At 31.8% G+C, this 18,709-nt stretch overlaps 3 protein-coding genes across 7 annotated transcripts in view; 1 reads left to right on the top strand and 2 right to left on the bottom strand.

Moving 5' to 3' along the window:
* Nucleotides 1-36: 36 nt before the first annotated feature.
* LOC114943753 (protein tudor) lies at nucleotides 37-13,048 on the bottom strand. 5 transcript variants are annotated; one of them, XM_085482146.1, is made up of 14 exons: nucleotides 12,918-13,048; nucleotides 12,664-12,781; nucleotides 11,545-12,226; nucleotides 10,419-11,456; nucleotides 9,933-10,337; nucleotides 8,706-9,262; nucleotides 8,531-8,598; nucleotides 7,479-8,408; nucleotides 6,955-7,372; nucleotides 6,619-6,812; nucleotides 5,504-5,665; nucleotides 5,075-5,229; nucleotides 1,512-4,989; nucleotides 1,339-1,431 (listed from the first exon to the last, which is right to left on the bottom strand). In XM_085482146.1, exons 3-14 carry the CDS (start codon nucleotides 12,141-12,143, stop codon nucleotides 1,414-1,416), a joined length of 8,022 nt encoding a protein of 2,673 aa, XP_085338272.1. In that variant the 5' UTR covers nucleotides 12,144-12,226; nucleotides 12,664-12,781; nucleotides 12,918-13,048; the 3' UTR covers nucleotides 1,339-1,413. The 5 variants fall into 5 exon arrangements, with proteins under 5 accessions (XP_085338270.1, XP_085338254.1, XP_029175275.2 ...); XM_085482144.1 differs by having other exon boundaries at nucleotides 37-4,989; nucleotides 6,619-6,806; XM_085482128.1 differs by having other exon boundaries at nucleotides 37-4,989; nucleotides 12,918-13,047.
* A 707-nt stretch (nucleotides 13,049-13,755) lies between these two features.
* Rnf146 (Ring finger protein 146) lies at nucleotides 13,756-17,053 on the bottom strand. The gene is made up of 4 exons (XM_029319467.2): nucleotides 16,830-17,053; nucleotides 16,345-16,596; nucleotides 14,794-15,081; nucleotides 13,756-14,701 (listed from the first exon to the last, which is right to left on the bottom strand). The coding sequence occupies exons 1-4, from the start codon at nucleotides 16,906-16,908 to the stop codon at nucleotides 14,454-14,456; spliced, it is 867 nt and encodes a 288-aa protein (XP_029175300.1). The 5' UTR covers nucleotides 16,909-17,053; the 3' UTR covers nucleotides 13,756-14,453.
* A 200-nt stretch (nucleotides 17,054-17,253) lies between these two features.
* The window catches only part of RhoGEF64C (Rho guanine nucleotide exchange factor at 64C), a 121,674-nt gene continuing 120,218 nt past the window's right edge, over nucleotides 17,254-18,709 (top strand). The window contains exons 1-4 of the mRNA XM_029319520.2: nucleotides 17,254-17,561; nucleotides 17,899-17,992; nucleotides 18,122-18,215; nucleotides 18,348-18,441. The gene's annotated coding sequence lies outside the window, so the exon portion shown is untranslated. The remainder of the gene's footprint in view (nucleotides 17,562-17,898; nucleotides 17,993-18,121; nucleotides 18,216-18,347; nucleotides 18,442-18,709) is intronic.

The following is an 18,709-nucleotide window of genomic DNA, read 5'->3' as shown; positions in this document are numbered from 1 at the left end:
ATACCGTGAATTTATTTAAATTATATAAATACTATACATATTTAGATTATTTTATTAGAAAATATATTTTAGCAGAATACAAATATTTATACAGCTTTATCTATTACATACTATAAGTGTAACATTTTATATTAATGTTGATGTACAAAATATTTTGGGAAGCAATAAAGAGAATTATATAGAATAATATAGAGCTCTTAGATATAGAATAATATAGATATAATATATATGTAAAAGATTTAGCGAATAAATTCACAGTTACATATTTTCAATATGTAATTTCAGGGCTTATAAAAAAACATAACGTAGAGTTACAACACAAGATACAGCTTTTCCTTCTGTTGCAAGTTTTGAATAATTACATATTATTAAATGTAAAAAGTATATATATATAGCTAAACATGTTTTAAATCTTTTTACAATGCTCAATTGTATTTATCGTAGTACAATCACGTTATGGTATTTATATAGCTTATGTTTTGTAATTACATTACACCAAATAAATTTCAAATATTGTTTGCTTTTTTTTTAATAATTGTGCAGAAATAAAAAGGTGATTAGTGATTGCACTATTTCTTTGTTATTAAAAAATTGTCGCGGTCACGTTATGTGTGTAATGTAATTAGTCACATGTAAAAGACATATATCAAACAAATAAAATGTTTAGTTTTGTTTTGGCTTTATATTTCGTTCAGTCACAAAAGCAACCTGTATGATGATTATATTGTACATATAATTTGCAATACAGTTACGTAAAGAAATTTAATCATTTGAAAACTAAAAGCAAAGTTAGTTACCAAATATTGCAACTTAAAAGATGAATGTTAATGGAAAATTATGGAATAATAAATGGATAAATATGGAAAATTGTGATCATTATTTAATATCACAGGCGAATAAAACATAAAAAAACAACGTAAATGTAAAGTGAGTTGTCAATTAGGTGAATTAATCTTTGGTCGCATACCTGATGATCTGATATGTGCAATATAGCGCCAGTATATAGATTTACAGAAAACGTAGCAGATTTCGTGTAAAAAGAGAGAAAATAAAACAAGATTATTCAGGCGTGATATAACATTTTCTTTCAGCTATATTATTTATATAAACATAAAAAAAAAATAAATAAAAAATAAAAAATGAAAAATAATATAAGATTTAGTTGTGAGAAATCTGCATTTTTATACTGCAGATGTATATACGTTATCTATATACATTTGTAGTATATGTCCACTTCATTTATAAAGCTATGTCACGTGTTTAGGAATGTTGTCCTCTACGGAGACAGTAAGTATCTCGTCCTCTTCGTTCACGCTATAGGGGACTGACTGTATAATAGGATTTACAGCACCGGCCACGAGCTTCTCTGAATATGGTGTTTTCGGTGTGACAGGTCGCTTGGTAACTTCCGGTTTACTGGGTGACTCGCCTCTGGAAACGCATTCGGGAATTATTTTCTCCTCTGATCGTCTTTTCGAACTGTACTGTTCAGCTGAATCAGTCTTAATTACGTGTGGCGTCGGTTCCGCTGCTTTTACTGTACACGTCGATCCTGAGGAAGTACTGGAATCATTATCTGCACTTGTGGTCTCTAAATCGTTATTCTTGTCTATGCTTTCAGGAACAGTCTCGCTCTTCGTTGAACTTTGTTTCTGCTCGAAGTTTGTTTCTTCTTTCGTCAATGATACTGTTTCTGTTTGCGAGTCCTTCAAAGGTTCGCTTATATCAGACTGTATCTCAGAATGTATTTCTTGTTCCTTGATGTGATTATCATCATGTTGCGCGACATCCTGAAGCTGCGAGTCATTTGTTATTGATAAAATTTTCGAATCTTTTACAACTTTTGTCGCGGTTTCAAAAATTGGTGTATCTGAAGATTTCTTTATATCTATAGATTGTATTTCAGAAAGTAATTCTTGTTGCTCGTCAGTTTGCACGCCATCAGATAAGTTTGTATGATCGATTTTTCGTGATTCTAGATCCTCCGTGGCGTCTCTTCTCATATTTTGAACTATCTCGTCAACACTTAGTTCTTTTACGTGAAGCGAGGATTCTTCAAATGATGCAATGGATGTAATTGGATTTATAGGAATCATTTTGTTCTTGGCGGTGTTTATATCTTTACTAGTTTCGATTATATTTTCCGCTATTTCTTCCACATTTGAGATACATTCAGCTACCGAAATTTCAGATTGTTCAGTCTTTTTCTCCTCGATTTCATGGAAGCTCTCGCTCTGTTTAGGTTGTTCTTCATTACATTCGTTTTCTTCTTTTGTATCAGAAATTATAAACGATTTATTAAATATATCTCTGTCAGTTCCGTTTTCATGCTTTTCCATTTGATTAATGCAATCTAGATTATCTGTTTGATTGACTATTTGTTCCGGTTGAACTTCCTCTTGCTTATCTAAATTTGAAATTTCTTCACTGTTATTTACTAGTTCGGGATTCGGAATCTGGAAGACTATATCTTGTTCCTCGTTTATATTGGGAATAATCTCTTCATCTTCCAATGAGTTCTTAGTTACTTCTTCAATTTCTGGAGAAACATTTTCTTCTTCAATTTTTGAAGGAATATTTTTTTCTTCAATTTTTGGAGGAATATTTTCTTCTTCAATTTTTGGAAGAATATTTTCTTCTTCAATTTTTAAAGAAATATTTTCTTTTTCTTTTGGAGGAGTATCTTCGAATCTGGCCAACAAAAGATCAACAACGCTCGTTCCGTCTAGATTTAATCGAACATGCATCGGATCATCTTCGTCAAGATTCTCAAATTGGAACATAGTGGCTCCTTCGGCAGCGAGTTCTTTAAACTTCTCGCAAGCCTCTTCACTCCACGCAGCAACGTGGTCTGGCTTCTCGAGTGTGCATCGTTTCGATAAAATGGGAATATTCACGATATCCTCCGGTAGTATTCTCAATTCTTCCGTGACCGCAGAATTGCCATAATCTATATACAAGACTTCCATGCCCGTTTCGTGACGCGCTATTATCTTCGCTCTATACCAGTATCTGTCCTCCGGATATCGAGCGGCGCAAATCGTGCCGATGTCGGGGTTGTTCAAGGCGAGGAAACTCTCTGCGTCTCGCAGACGATCCGACATCACTTCCAGTTCGCTTATACTACTCTCGGCCTGGATCCAAAACTCGTTCGGGTTGTTGATATAACTGACCATCACATTCGGCGAATTTTCCTCGCCCAGCGGTGGCAGCCTTTCCTCGATAACCGGTTGTTGTTCACACAGATTTGCAAGAATATCTGCAACATTTTGGCCGTCCAGGGTTAGCTTCACCAGCGATGTTTCCTCGTCCTTCAATACATCTAGAAGGAAGATGGTCGCACCATCCGCGGCCAACTTGACGAATTCTTCGCGAGCTTGCTCGGACCATTCCTTAATGTGCGGTGGCAATTCTAAGTAACATTTGCGCGACAGAGGCGATATGCTCGCCAGATCTTCCGGAATGGCGCGCATTTCGGTGGACACAGCGGAATTTCCGTAGTCTATGTATATGACTAGCGTGTCTCCATTGTTATCGTGGGAGATCACGCGCGCTCTATACCATTGCTCGTCCTCTGGATATTTGGCGACACACAGTAGACCTTCCTTTACATCGTCGATTTTCGGGAACATATCGGCAACTATGAATCTGTCTGCCATCACTTCCAAATCAGCGACTGATTTCTCCTCCTGGATCCAGAACTCGCTCGGTGAATTGACATGGGACACGAAGGCGGAATGTGGATCGAGCTCAAGATCGACTATCTCGTCCACGGGCTCTTGCTCGGTATTAATTATAATGGCGAGCTTTTCCTCGACCAAAGTCTCGCTGACGCTCTTGTCGTTTATGAACAATTCTACACGTTTAGGCATGGTATCCGCTATTATTAGAGCCTGAAGAGTGTCTGTGGAAGTTACTAGATTGGTGAATCTTTCGCAAGTCGACTCAATCCAATCTTCTGAGTCTACAGGAATAACGTCGAGTCTGCATTTCATTGAGAATCTCTCTAGGTTTCTCCAAGCATCCGGTATTTGTCGAATATTGTTTGTCTTATTATCAATGACGTCCGTATTGCCGTAGTCTATGAATCGAACAGTTGTGATGTCCTCGTCTGCATCCAATACCTCGGCGCGATACCAAAGATCATCAATCGAAAAAGTAGCAACGCACAAGGTGCCTTCTTCCGGTATACCGTCCATCATCGAAAAATTAGATACTTCCAATTGAAGCTGGTCTTGTTTTTCATTGAGAGATGCGATTTCGTCTACTCGTTGCAACCAGAATTGACTTGGAGAATCAACGTGAGATACGCATATGTCGAATTTGTCTATCGTTAAGAGACCTTCTTGAGTTTCGTGTTTCGACAGTTTTAGCGTTGTCTGTTCTTCTGTAACTAAATTTAGCGAGCGGAATTTATCGCTGAGTTTTTCCTCGTTTTCGATCAGATCGACAATCCACTTCTTGTGTACGTTATAAAAGATAGCCGCTAATTCTTTGTCCATCAAATGAGTTTGCAGTACGTTTAGTTGTTCGGCCTCAGTACCGATAAGAGTTACCGATAACGATGCATTGATCGCTAACTGATGAGGTTCATAAAACTGCGGTTCTAAAACCATGATTGACTCCAGAGGAACTTCTTCGGTGTTGCCGTAATCAATGTAATTTACACAGGCAGTCGTTTCGGTGTGGCTGACGATTATTCCCCTATACCAATTTCCATCCTCCAAACATTTGGCCGCGCACAACAGATTCACTTCCGGTTTCAAACTTTGTCCACAACTGGTGTAATATTTTTGAAGATCTTGTAATAATGTAGATTCCAGATTTACGTCTGAAGATCGTTGCAACCAGATGTTGGCAGAAGTCTCCGAATAAGATACAAATACCTTGTGAGTCGAACTTAAAATAGGCATCGGACATATGGATGATATTTTTTCTTCTGTATTTATTATTCCATTGCCAAGAAGATCGTAAAGTTTTACAAGAAGTCTATAAAAATAAAAAGATACATTAAAAACAAAAAACTTAGACATTTTTATATTTGCAATCAATAAATGAAAAGAAATGTACAAACCTGCTATTATCAACTTCTTCCACCATAACTAATACTTCTTTTCCTTCAAGTTCTTTCAATCGTTTATCTGCATCAGACGACGTTGTTATATTTTGCAGAGAACATTCTAACGCCTGGTTCTGTATGATCGCGAGTTCTCCGGGTAAAGCCAAAGCCTAGATTATATTGTTATATTAAAAAATATAAATTTATAATTTTATATATATATAATTATAAATTTCTATTATATATATATATATATATATATATATATATATATATATATATATGTATACACACACATATATATATAATTATAAATTTCTAATCGACCAATTTAATATATCACAATCGCATGTGATAACGATGTATGGTATTAGCTGGAATTTTACAGTCGAGAAAATGTGTATAAAAAGTTTTTGTGAATATCTAATTGAATATCTGACTCACACCATCCAGGATCTCTTGACACATTCCGGTATCAATAAATTTTACATTAAATCCATTGGATTGTGAACATTTAATTACTACGGCTCGTTTCCATGTTCCATTCGCATTGATTAAACAACCCGCATCAAGACATATCTCGGCGCTTGATAATCGCGGCATCACCTAACATTATCATAACTTTTCCTTCAATCAAAATAATTTGAATTCATGCGTTCAATTATACGTACATTAAAGCGAATGACATGTGGTGTAAGTCATTTTAATATTAAATTACTATGATTTTAATTAAATGATTAAACTTTAAATATTATGACAACATGAAACATTCACGAGGATAATATTATAATCAATTATTGATTATGTTGTTAATACCATACATCGTGCAAGATTAAATGTTTTTTTTATGAAGTTGTAATTATTGTTGGAATTCGGAAGATATGATTCAATTTACGATACATAAATATAAATATTTTTACTCGATTAATATATATTATATATAAATGTATATATTTAATATTCGTGCAAAGATATTTATATCTATCGTAAATTTAATCATATTCTTGATTAATATGTGTACATATGTATGACATTAATCGTTTACATTAGTGTTCAGAATTGCATTTTCCAAACAATTTTTGACTTCATAATCAGTTCTTAACTTAGCACATAACTTGATATATAATTTTGAACATTGATTTATACATTTTATCCATCATATAGTAAATATATCGAATTTCGGAACTGTAAAGGTGCAAAAAATCACATTTTTATACAATGTAGAGATTTTTACTTTATCTCATTTAAAAACTAATGAAATTTATTATAAATATATAAGATTATTTTTATAATTAATCTTATAACATGACTGCAGTGTTATAACAGCTTGTTAAAACGAGACGTTAGTAATTATGTGTTAGAAAATTGGAAGATAATAGGTTGAACAGATTTGTAAAAAAATCTAGGCTTAAAAGCAATATCATTTTGCTGGTGCTTTGCTTATGCAATTCTGTTATACTTTTAATCTTTTTGTTACGATGCTTATTTAATAAAATTAAAAAAAAATTTTTGTAACATTTATGATCAATATATGATTTGTTATTAAATGCTAAATGTACCTCTTTATTTTTATCAGCCATGTATTTGTGGACAATATCCATGTATTTTGCAGCTGATAAAAGTTGGACATGAAATAGAGTTATGCCTTCTACATTAGAAATTTTCATTTTGAGAATCTGACCACTTAAAAGGCTTATATCCACTCTTTCTACATCATTGAGTGTTTTTATTTCTGTATCAGATGCTTCTGTAACTAAAATTATAGAAAATATAATGGTAAACTTATATTTTCAATATATATTTTTTAAAATTAATATATCTGAAAAATATATAACTTATTATAAAAATAAAACATTTCGCGCGATTTTTTAAGTAAATTTTAAAATAATCTTTACCGTAGATTGTTTCGCCTGAAGATTTTGTAGCAAAGACCGCAAGATTCTTATTTACTAACATATCACCCACATCTTGTCCATTATAGAGTAATGAAATCGTATATTGATTGTCATTAAAATTATGGAAGATGCATTTATATTTATCGGCGTTAAAGCAATTATCGAGTGCATTGTTGTCAGTTTTGGACCAGGTTGAATTATTGTTAGGTAGAATATTACTCAAGGAACATTGTATTGCTAATTTAGGCAGTTGCATAAATTTCTTCTCGACAGAATATATATTCTGTAGGTTTACGACTGCGCAATTTCCGAAATCTATGTACTGAACTATGTATGCATCCTTTTGCATATTATTTACAACTTCCGCTCGATAAAGAGCTCTATCTTCGGAAAACATTGCTATGACTGCTGAACCAACCTGAAATAGCAATTATATTTATTTATTTCTATATGTATTATAGAATTGCATTTAAAATAAAATGTAATAAATATTGATAATATAAGTGTCTAAAAATATTAATTACCTGTAATTTATGTGTTATAGGTTTTCTACCAGCATATGTTTCTTGAATCTCACTCATCATTGTTTTAAATTCTGTCTCTTTAGTTAATAGTTGACAATAAAATTTATTAGGATTTATAAACCATGTAACAATAGCATCACATTCAGATTCAAAGTCATATAAAATTGTTTGCCATTTTGAGTCAATGGAGGCATAATCTGGAGTTTCTTGTATACTCTTCGTCGTCATTTCAAATGTCTTCGTAAGTGCTGCAGTTTCCTTCCCTTTTACTATATCTGCGATTGTGCAAAATTCTTCATTTATATAATTCGTATTTGGGGTGCCATCGATAATTTCGCGCAACAATACTTCATATATTCCATTTTCTTCAACAACAAATTCCACCTCTAGTGATTTTCCTTCGACATTTTCTGAGAAAATCGCATGTCCACTTTCCTTATTATTGGTCAATTCATATCCAAGTAATTTACAATGTACCGCTTGCATTGACAGTTCTAGAAACTTTTCTCGAATAGCTTTAATTTTCGTGAAGTCAACTGATTCTGTATTTCCATAATCGATGAATTCTACAGTTGCGCTATTCTCTTCTACAGATTTGATTATCACTCGGTACCACTTAAGATCTTCTGAGTATTGAGCGATGCAACATGTACTACATTGTATCTGAGAGGCTTGCATAGTTTCTCCATCATTCTCATAAGTTGCAGCTATACTTTCCATAATAGTATCTAATTCTAAGCAATCAGGAGTTAATTGAATAAAGAAATCCAATGGACTGTTGATGAATACCACTTCACAATGTTTTACAGAGCCAAGAGTAATATTTATCGATGAAAATTGGAATTCTTTATTAGCAGCAATTTTGTTCTGTTGGTTTTTATCTGTATCCCAGGTAGAATTATCTGTATCCCAGGATTCACAAGCATTTTGCTGTAAATAACAATATATATGTATATGTAATGTATTTGATAAAGAATTGATATCTCAAATGTAAATACATTCATATTACTTCAGTTAATTTATATAATACTAATTATATTTTAATTTATTACCTGATTATGTAAAATATTGTTTGTATCATTTTCTTTATCCTTAAATTTCTCATTACTGTTATAGTCATCTATATTTAACACAAAAATTGTTTAATAAAAATTATATTCATGTTATACAGAGATTTTAAAGTTATTATAAATAATATATATAAAAATATATGTAAATGTTAAATACCAGTGAATTTTCCAGTTTTGTAGTTAGACTTATAAGTCGTAACTGGTTTTCTATCATTCCATCTTCCAGTTTGTGGTCTGCTTGATGATACTCCACTATCATAGCTTTCTTCTCGTCCATTGGTGAAATTATCGCGATCAAAATTATTTCTTCCGCGATTACCATTATTTTTAAATGAAGTATTCGAATCCTTATCATTATATGCTTTATCAAAATTATTACGATTGTATCTCCGTTCGTGGTCGTTGAATTTATTTCCATCATTATTTCGTGAGGTTTCTCTACTACCTCTGTTGAATGTATTAATTTCACTCTTTTCATATTTATGATATGGTCTATCTCTGCCAGATCTATTGTATGTAGATTCATTTTTAATAAATCGATCATTCTGTGAACCATCACGATAGGAATAAGCGCCGGTTTTATCATTTCTATTATCATGTTGTTTCTCTTGAGATTCATCTCGCCAAGAATTTGGTTTGTTCTCTTGGAAAGATTTAACATTACGATTCGAAGAATCTATGTTATTTTTTTTCTCATATCGGTCTTTATTTCCACTGCAAAAAGAAGTGATGTATTCGAATAACACAATATAATAGACAAGAGATAACGTAGTAAATGCAATATCAGAATTATTCAATTAAGTATATCCGGATTTACTTATAATATTTATATACAACATTTATACATGCAAAAAGGATAAATTGTCAAATTTAAAATTAAAGTATAAAATTTATTGTAACATAAAGCACAGTAAATAGATTGTGACTAATAATCATAAAATGCTACTACTTGCTAACATAATAATAAAAATTATATATTTCATAGCTAATGTGAAAAAAAGTGCAATAAGAATTCTTTTTCAATAAACGTTCATAAAAAAAATGTTGTTAATAATTACTACAAATAAAAATATAATTATGATTTACATATAATTAATTTAATATAATTAATCTTTTCTCTTAGCAATGTTATATTAAAAAGCTAAAAAAGCATTCTGTTATTATGTTTACCGTGTGTTTATATTTTTTAATCTTAATCTCTGTCCTTGAATTAAATTTGCTTGATTTTTTATATGAGACCTGCGATGCAATAAAAATTGCATCTTATACTATTATATATTATTTCTGATGTTAACTTAATTCTCATTTGTAGACAGATTATTACAAAATATATATATATATATATATATATATTTTAAAAATAATATTAAAATATTTTTCTTACCTCTGGAAATTGTTTACTGGCTTGATAGAATGTTGAATTTCTCCATTTATTGAACCTGATGAATTTTTATCACAGTATAAATTGTTTATGAGCTGAGTATGAATGCTGTTCATTGTGTCAGATTCGAATAAATCGACCAAGAGGCCTTTAGGTTGTGCAGCAACTACTTGCATATAAAAACGTTTCTCGAGGGTTAATCTTTCAAAATGATTGGAGACTTCTTGATCTGATGAAAGGTGCTCATAACCATTTAATGCACACTTTACAGCTTGTGCTGGCAAATTTGTAACTAAATCATTATGAATTGTACGAATGGACATGATGGGTAATACCTCCTCATTTCCATAATCAACATATACCACTTTAACTTGATCTCCAGTAACATTAAGAATTTGTGCACGATACCTGAAAAAATAAATTAATTATTAATTTACAGAAATAATTACACAAGAGATTAATAATGGAGAATATAGTTTTAAAATTTACCATTGTGTATCATATAGAGCTGCACAAGGCAATCCTGCTTTTAGTTGTGCGACATTTAAAACAGATGCCATTTTAGCATATTGTGCTAAGCCAGCCATTATCGATTCGAGAGACTTTATGCCACTATCAAATTGCACAAAGAATTTCTTACATGACTCTACATAAGATACATGCACAATTTCTTGAACATCTTTCGATAATTGTTGCAATTGTGGATACGAATATGTTACAGATTTTGTTACAGTAGGTGCTGGGAATGCTTTCTTTAACATATCCTTTATGTTAATGCCATTGTCATACAAGTCGCCGTATTGAATTAATGGCGGCCCTTCTGGCGGACGAATGTGTAGAATAAGTAATTTTTTGTGTACTAGTTCTTTAAAATATTCCTTCATTTCTGGTGTAACATTAAGTTCTTTCAAGCCACTCAATGTAAATCTAATGGAAAGCACTTTTGGATTAATGTATTCAGGTGGCAATTGGAAGATGTCTGTATATGGTAAAACTTCTGTATGACCAAAATCAACATAATACAATTTGCATTTATGTTCCATCACACACATAACAACTGCCCTACATAATACTCCATCTTCTGCATCTTCCCTATATCGTCCTAAGCAAACTGATCCTGGCAATGGTGGTTCTTGTAATGGTTGTTTCGGATGGCTGTTTATCTCATTCATCAGTTCAGCCAATAGAGTTTGTGTGCTTTCAACTTGTACAGAAAACTTATGTGGACCATCTTCCACATGTGATATTAAAACTTTATATTTTGAATTTACATCTAACACTCGAGATTTGAATACAAGTGCTTCTTGAACAGGCGGTGGTTGTGATGGCCGTTGATCAGCATGTTGTTTATGTTGATTTACATTGGCAGAAAAAATCTTATGAAATCCTTGTATATTGCAATTCTGATTCATATTTAGATTCTGCATCATTGGCATTGTTAAACAGTTATTCATATTCTTATTGTGTTGTTGATACGCTGGCAATGGAAGTTGTTGAAGCATTTGAGGTTGCAGTACATGCTTTGGTCTAAAAAAAATGAAAGAATTGTTCAAGTAATAACATACAAGAAAAGAAGTGCAAAAAAAGTATAAGCTAAATATAAAAAATATTATACCTGAACATGTCATGTACAGTAGCTGGTAAAGCCATGTGTTGCTTCACTAACAATTCGCTAAAGTCTTCATTATTGTACCACAATTTTATCAAACAGCGATTGTTCATCATATATAGATGGGCTCTATACTCATTATAACACAGGTTTTTTTTAATTGCTTCAATTGTTCCACTTTCCCAAACACCATTTATAGGCAATACATTAATCAATGTAAAATCTGCTGCCATGGGTGGGTAAGCTCGCAGAGGTTCCATTTGTGGGATATTATCACACAAATGGACCTCATTCGGTGGTACAACCTCCACATTACCATAGTCAATGAATTGTACAACTATGCCATCAGGATGTACATTGAGTATTTTTGCTCGGAAATAGCCATCTGCCTGAAATCTGGCACAGCATAATGCACCAGCAAATAATCTGGTTGTCTTGGAAGGACAACCATATCCCTGCTTAAACTGTTTTGTCAAAGGATATATATAATGCTCTACAGTAGTAGCTGCATTCTTATCCAGTTGACCCCAAATCTTCAAGTATTCATTATCGGCCTCAATGTGAGTGATAAAAATCACAATTTCATGGGCCGTTTGCTGTGCCATTTTGGCTCACTCATTCACACTTTTAGGTTGAATCCTGTCTCGTTTTTGTATATAACCTCATTCAATGCACTGCTTCAATCAATCTGTAAAATATGATAGACATTAATTTATGAGGACGACATTCTTTTGTTCCAATTGCTAATTTATCGAAATTGCGTTGCATATCGCGACATTAATTATGCATACATAATTTATGTAATCGAAAAAATAAAAGCGGCAACCGAACATCTTTGCCCTAAAATCGAGCTTCAATTTTTCATAATTCACGTTGTTTGTTATTCCTTGCATTCTTTCCCGATTCATATCTAGCAAATATTTTTCCAAGACACTTATCATAATCTAGATTTTTGTTCTTATGTTTTTCGACAAACTCTCACGTTCATTGAATTTCTGTGTTCAAGCAATCAGTTTTGCCCTTGCTGGCGACCTCGGAAATATTTGTATACATATTCGGACGCTATCGTACATGAACTTTTGACGAAATGGAAGGTAAAAAGCGATTGAATATTTATGCGATTACCTCAGGTTCTTTCTTCCACGCAATCTTCTTTTGTCGTTAACGACGCGGCTTCTGTCGCATCTCGCTGCAGCTCATATTACCGATATACGAAGGTGTCGGATTCTTTGTCCACCGTTATCTACCGGGAAAAAGTTTAAGATTCTCTTGCAGAAAAAACCGCGCTAAATTTCAGCCATTTGAACGACCATAAAAGACCAATAAATTTACTTATTTTTATATCCTAAACAAGTAATTTTGTTATTTTATTCGGATACCTGCGCGTTCGTTAAAATCTCTCGTGGATATAGGATAAAATGTATGGAATTATCTTCACTTCTCGTGTGTTTATGTAGGCCAGATGCGTAACTATCTATGAAATACCTGCTACCCGTTTTTTTTCAATGTACGATTTTTGATGAAATTGCAAGATAAGCAACGGTGAGATCTAAAAAGTTCTATAAAGTTTCCGAAAGGTCAGATGTTTGATCGACCAATCAGGAGGCAAGGATTTCTTCGCTCCGATTGGTCAGTGAAATTTTGTCGCAACCTTTGTTTTCGTACGAAACGTAGCTTTAGGTTGTAGTCGATTGACCATTCAAAACAAAGAATGAAGATTTTCTTCATCTTGATTGGTCGATGCAATATTTCGAATCAGTAATGTCTACCCGAGCGCACAATTGTTAATACATAATAAAAATTTGTGGATTTTGTTAGTCAGTTTGCTAATTAATTAATAATCAGGTTTGAGCAGCGTTGATTAAACAAGAGTCAGCCTTCAAATATATACCTCTGCCATTGGAGTATTGACATGTATGTATTTCTTTGTGTATTAATATTAAAATATCAATTTTTATATTATTACTTTTCAAAGACATTTTAATACTGAAAATATCGACGAAAGCAATTATATACTAAATAAATTATTGCCATTTATTTTTATTTGGTTCTACATTCTCTGGTTCTCATTAACTTCATCTTTTTTATTGCGATCAAATTTTGATTTTATATATATTATTATATATAATTTTTACATATGTGTATTAGGACGAATATTTTTATAAAATTTATATTCTATTTGAGTTTAGTTTGTTTAAAGAACATAATTGGGGTAAATTGCTGAAGAAAATGTATCTTTTATTTCTATGCGTAATACAAGATTTCAATTTTAAACATCAAAGATTACACAGTTCATTCGAAACTAGCAATTATATTGATTATTGAATATTGCACTTGATTTTCATAAGAATAAATAACCGTTTTTTTCGTTATATTAATTTTCTTTCACGGGCCTTTCTGAGGCATGAACACATTTTTATTAGAAACTTTATTACGTTTTTTAAGACTATAGTATTTTTACTTTACCTTATACGACTAATTACTTCCACTGTATATGTATTGTTAATACTATACAGTGGCTTCCAAAATTAATTTTTAAGTACATTATCAACAATTACATTGTAAATTATATAGCCCTATCTTTGTAAACTATTATTATGCTCAATGATAATTTAATTAATATCTTTTGATATAGATCGATAAAAGATAAATAGATTTTAAAAAGAAATTAATATTTTCTAAATAAAGATAACTTGAAAGACTTAATTGTACATCAACTTTCATATGCCTGTAGTTGAGCAATGCAGTTTGCTAGATCAATATGTTTTGTACATTTATGCTTTCCCAGTGAACATAATGTATATTAATGTAGTATATTATCTTATTGAATTGAGCAGTAATACGACGAGTTTGGAAACAAATTGGAGATTCTTAAGTGTAATTACCACGACTTTCGACGCGTTCGATATCTGTAGCTATGAGAGAGCGAGATGATCCGAAATCGTTGCATCCTCCGTATCTTCTTCAAATTCGTTATCACTATTTAAGGATAGATGTTCCCTCAGAACCAGAGAACGCATCTGTTCTAGAACTTGATGCAGGGAATCTGATCTCTGATCTATTCTATCATTTAAAGGTGTTGCATCTCCACTTGCTGTACCACCTGCAGGTGTTTGCGGTGTATTACTAGGTGGTATGGGAGTGTTTGTGCCATCTCCTGTACCTGTAAAAAAATATTTTTTGTATTAGACAAAGATATTTAGCTATGTATGTATACATATATATTATTTTATCATTCAGTTCATTGTTTCATACCCATACTATCACTCGCAGGACTAGCTGGTCGCTCTGCACCTCTTATTTCCCTCACAATTTCCTCATCTTGCACATTGAGACGTAATCCGGCAACTCCTTTTCTTGGCACATTATACAGATCTCTTTTAATCCTTCTTCGTCTAGAAGGATCATTTCTACGCAATTGCAACATTGAGCCAAAATCAGCTATGTAAAGGAATCCTGCTATCAGTAACTCACAGGTTCTTTTGCCTTGTTTATACGCAGTTTCTAATTCAATACTTGTACGTTGATCATATTGCCACCAACCTGCAAACATTTATTTAAAAATCATGTATTCCATACATTGTAATGAAAATAATGTATATCATTCATTTATAAGTGAATTGAAAATATGATAAAAATGATTAGAGAAAGATATATTATTAAAAAATTTCGAAAGGATCTGAATAGCTTATTGTTAGTAGTAAGAGCAGTCGCCCGGCAAGCGAAAGGTCTCAAGTTCGATTCAGCGACTTTTAGACCTATATTTTTCTCGCCAATTTTTCTATAGGGGGACAAGGGGAGATAGAGGAACTGATGGTCTTGGACCAAGAGACACAGTTCACATTTTAAATCTCGATAATTTGTCAGGGTATAAAACGAAGTCCGCGAAAAGAATTAATTTTCGCGCGCGTTGGCTCTTTAATTATATATATATATATATTGTATAAAAAAAAAAATAATTTTAGTTGCAAAAGTTTTATTATAAGGGCATATAGTCTATTTTTATATTAAAATAGGCGTCTTTTTAAATATATTTTATATATATTTTAATATTTTATTTTTATCATATAATACATTATATTATAATACTCATCTCTCTCTCTCTTTCTCACTTTTTAAAATAAATTGTTAAATATATTAGTTCTTTTAACATATAATGTACTTTTTAAAATGTATTATATAATCTTCCTTGCACATAAACACAATTTATATTTCATTTTATCTTACTTTTAATATGAAGTTTTATAATTATAGTAATTGTGACAATACAATTTTTAAATAGTGACATAACTAAAAATCAATGAGCTCAATAAATTGCTAAATATGAATTTGAAAATGAAAATCTTTATTTTAATAGATAAATTATGCATTTATGTTATAACATGCTATTGTACACCCGAGACACCCTTGCAAGGAGCATCTTTTCTATCACGTTTAATATTACGTTTGTAACGTGAATTATTCTTTCTATATTGACACTTGTTTTCAAAGTCAATTATATAAAGCATGCCACAGATCAAAAGTTCGCATTGCGTATCCCCTAGTTTGTAAATAGTCTCCAGATCATTGCTTGTCCTCGGATCATATTTCCACCAACCTAAGAAGGGGTACGATGATATCAACTTATATGCACCTACATATATATGTTTCAAAGGCATTGTAAGCTAGTGGTGCTTATACAAATATATTTGATATTGGATATTAATAAAAATATTTCCTATTAAAGAAAGATGACAAATGCATATTTTAAATATTGATTAAAATGCAATTGTCAATCACAAAAAATAATTATTTGTAATACTTTACCATTTCGACCTTCGTAAAACCACTGGTATTCTTCCTCAGGATGTTCCGATTCCTTTTGAGACTCTTCGACTTCTACCAGCTGAGGTCTTTCAAGAAAATCTGGTGGAATCTCTTGACGACACATTGGACATCGTTTGCTCTGATTGGCAACACCTTTTACGCACAGATAACAGTATATGTGGCTGCAGGGCAACCTCGCTGGATGAATACAAGGCTGCAGGCACACAGCACATTCTGGTACGACGGTGAGACCTATTAAAATAATATATACAAAGTTATAATTTATCTAAAACGATAATTAGATAAAGAATGATAAAGATAAATTATTATCCTTTAATTGTCAGGATTTTTATTTAGATTATAACTTAAACAAGTACAAAGAAAATTCTATCACGATTATAATATAGCCCCAGTTAAATATATCCCATTAATATCTCATATTACATTTGACGTGGTAATTAATGAATGATGAGATAAAAACTCGCCTTCTTTTTCCTCGGTATCTTTATCCTTTTCTCTAATGCCACCGGATTTCTCTGATACGTTGAGCTTCGCTTGTGCCATCGCGCGAGTGAGAAGGTAAGATCAAGGTTGGAACTTCATCGAACACAACCAGTTTCTTATCGTTTAATTTGTAAATGTAAATAATAACATGCGTTGTGTCAATATTCGCGAGTCGCGATAGTCGGCCATATTGCTTGTTTATGACGTGTCCGGGATTCTCAACCGACTTGATTGCGTTCGTAAATCAGCTTTGAGTGGAGTGACGTCGAACCAATCAGCGCGAAGGTTCCTTCGTCCTGATTGGTCGATCAAATCCGCTCACTCGGCGAATGGATTTTGGAATGCCACGATTCATTTCGCGCCAATTCTTCGCCTAAAGTTATTGCTGCTCCGGTTTTGCGACACGAAAGTGCTTTTTCCCGCACAATTTTGCGATTCTTGCAACCGCGATTGTAGAAAAACCGTAACGATCGCAAGATAACAGTTTCGTTTGAACGTGTGTGATCAATTTCGATTTATATTTGTGCGGTATACTTTCATTTCGGTAATTCTGATACTTTTGCACGGTTTCGGTATTCGCGATTTCATTTTTTGGAAATTCGCGTATTTTATACGTTTTCGTTCGCTATTTCAGACCTCACAATTTCGTTTTTCGGAAATTCGCGTGTGATTAAAGTTTTTTCAAAAGACAATACAGTTCTAATAAGATAAAAGTACGTAATAATTATACACACATACACACACACACACACACACACACACACACACACACACACATACACATATATACATGCATACATATACATACATATATACATATATTTTTTAATAAATAATGGAATAAAATAAGAAATTAACTTTATATATTGTGTGATATTTTATACATAATTCTATCATTTTAAATAATCTTTATTTCTTTTGTGATGAAAATATATACAAAAAAAAATTTTATTTTATATGTATATTGCTTTTTAAATAACCTGTTTTTTTAAAATATTAATAATAATATAATATATATCAATTTTAACATAAGTTTTTGCTTTGTTACAGATTTGCAAAAAGTTTACTTCATTCAAATCGATGCCTACTAATTGAATCTGCAAAAATAGCAGAGAAAGTGATCATCATGCCTCGCAAGAGAAAGGTATGTTTACTGTAATTAGGAAATAAAAAATAAATCTTTATTTTGAATTTCTTTTTTAAGTAACCTGTTTTTTAAAAATAATAATATAATGTATATAATTTTTTAACATAAGTGTTTGCTTTGTTACAGATTTGCAAGATGTTTGCTTCGTTCAAATTGATACCAACTAATTGAATTTGCAAAAATAGCAGAGAAAGTGATCATCATGGCCCGCAAGAGAAAGGTATGTTTACTATAATTAGGAAATAAAAAATAAATCTTTATTTTGAATTTCCTTTTTAAGTAACCTGTTTTTTAAAAATAATAATAATATAATGTATATAATTTTTTAACATAAGTGTTTGCTTTGTTACAGATTTGCAAGATGTTTGCTTCGTTCAAATTGATACCAACTAATTGAATTTGCAAAAATAGCAGAGAAAGTGATCATCATGGCCCGCAAGAGAAAGGTATGTTTACTATAATTAGGAAATAAAAAATAAATCTTTATTTTGAATTTCCTTGGACATTCTTTTTTATTTGTGCGATTGATAATTAAATATTGCATATTCTGCGCACAAAAATGATCTTTTTCTTATTGTAATGATGCATTTGTGATTTGTTCTTATATTGTTATATGTATAAGGCAATCGTATACGATAAATTATGAATATTTATTCATCGCGATGCTATACAGAGAATTAATTAATCTTGACTAGGATGAGAAATATAAGTTAT

The sequence above is a fragment of the Nylanderia fulva genome, unplaced genomic scaffold (genome assembly GCF_048542155.1).
Source record: "Nylanderia fulva isolate GAGA-0341 unplaced genomic scaffold, ASM4854215v1 Scaffold10, whole genome shotgun sequence".
Taxonomy (NCBI): Eukaryota; Metazoa; Arthropoda; class Insecta; order Hymenoptera; family Formicidae; genus Nylanderia; species Nylanderia fulva.
The sequence above is the reverse complement of the archived record's forward strand: the minus strand, read 5'-3'. Positions and strand labels throughout refer to the sequence as shown.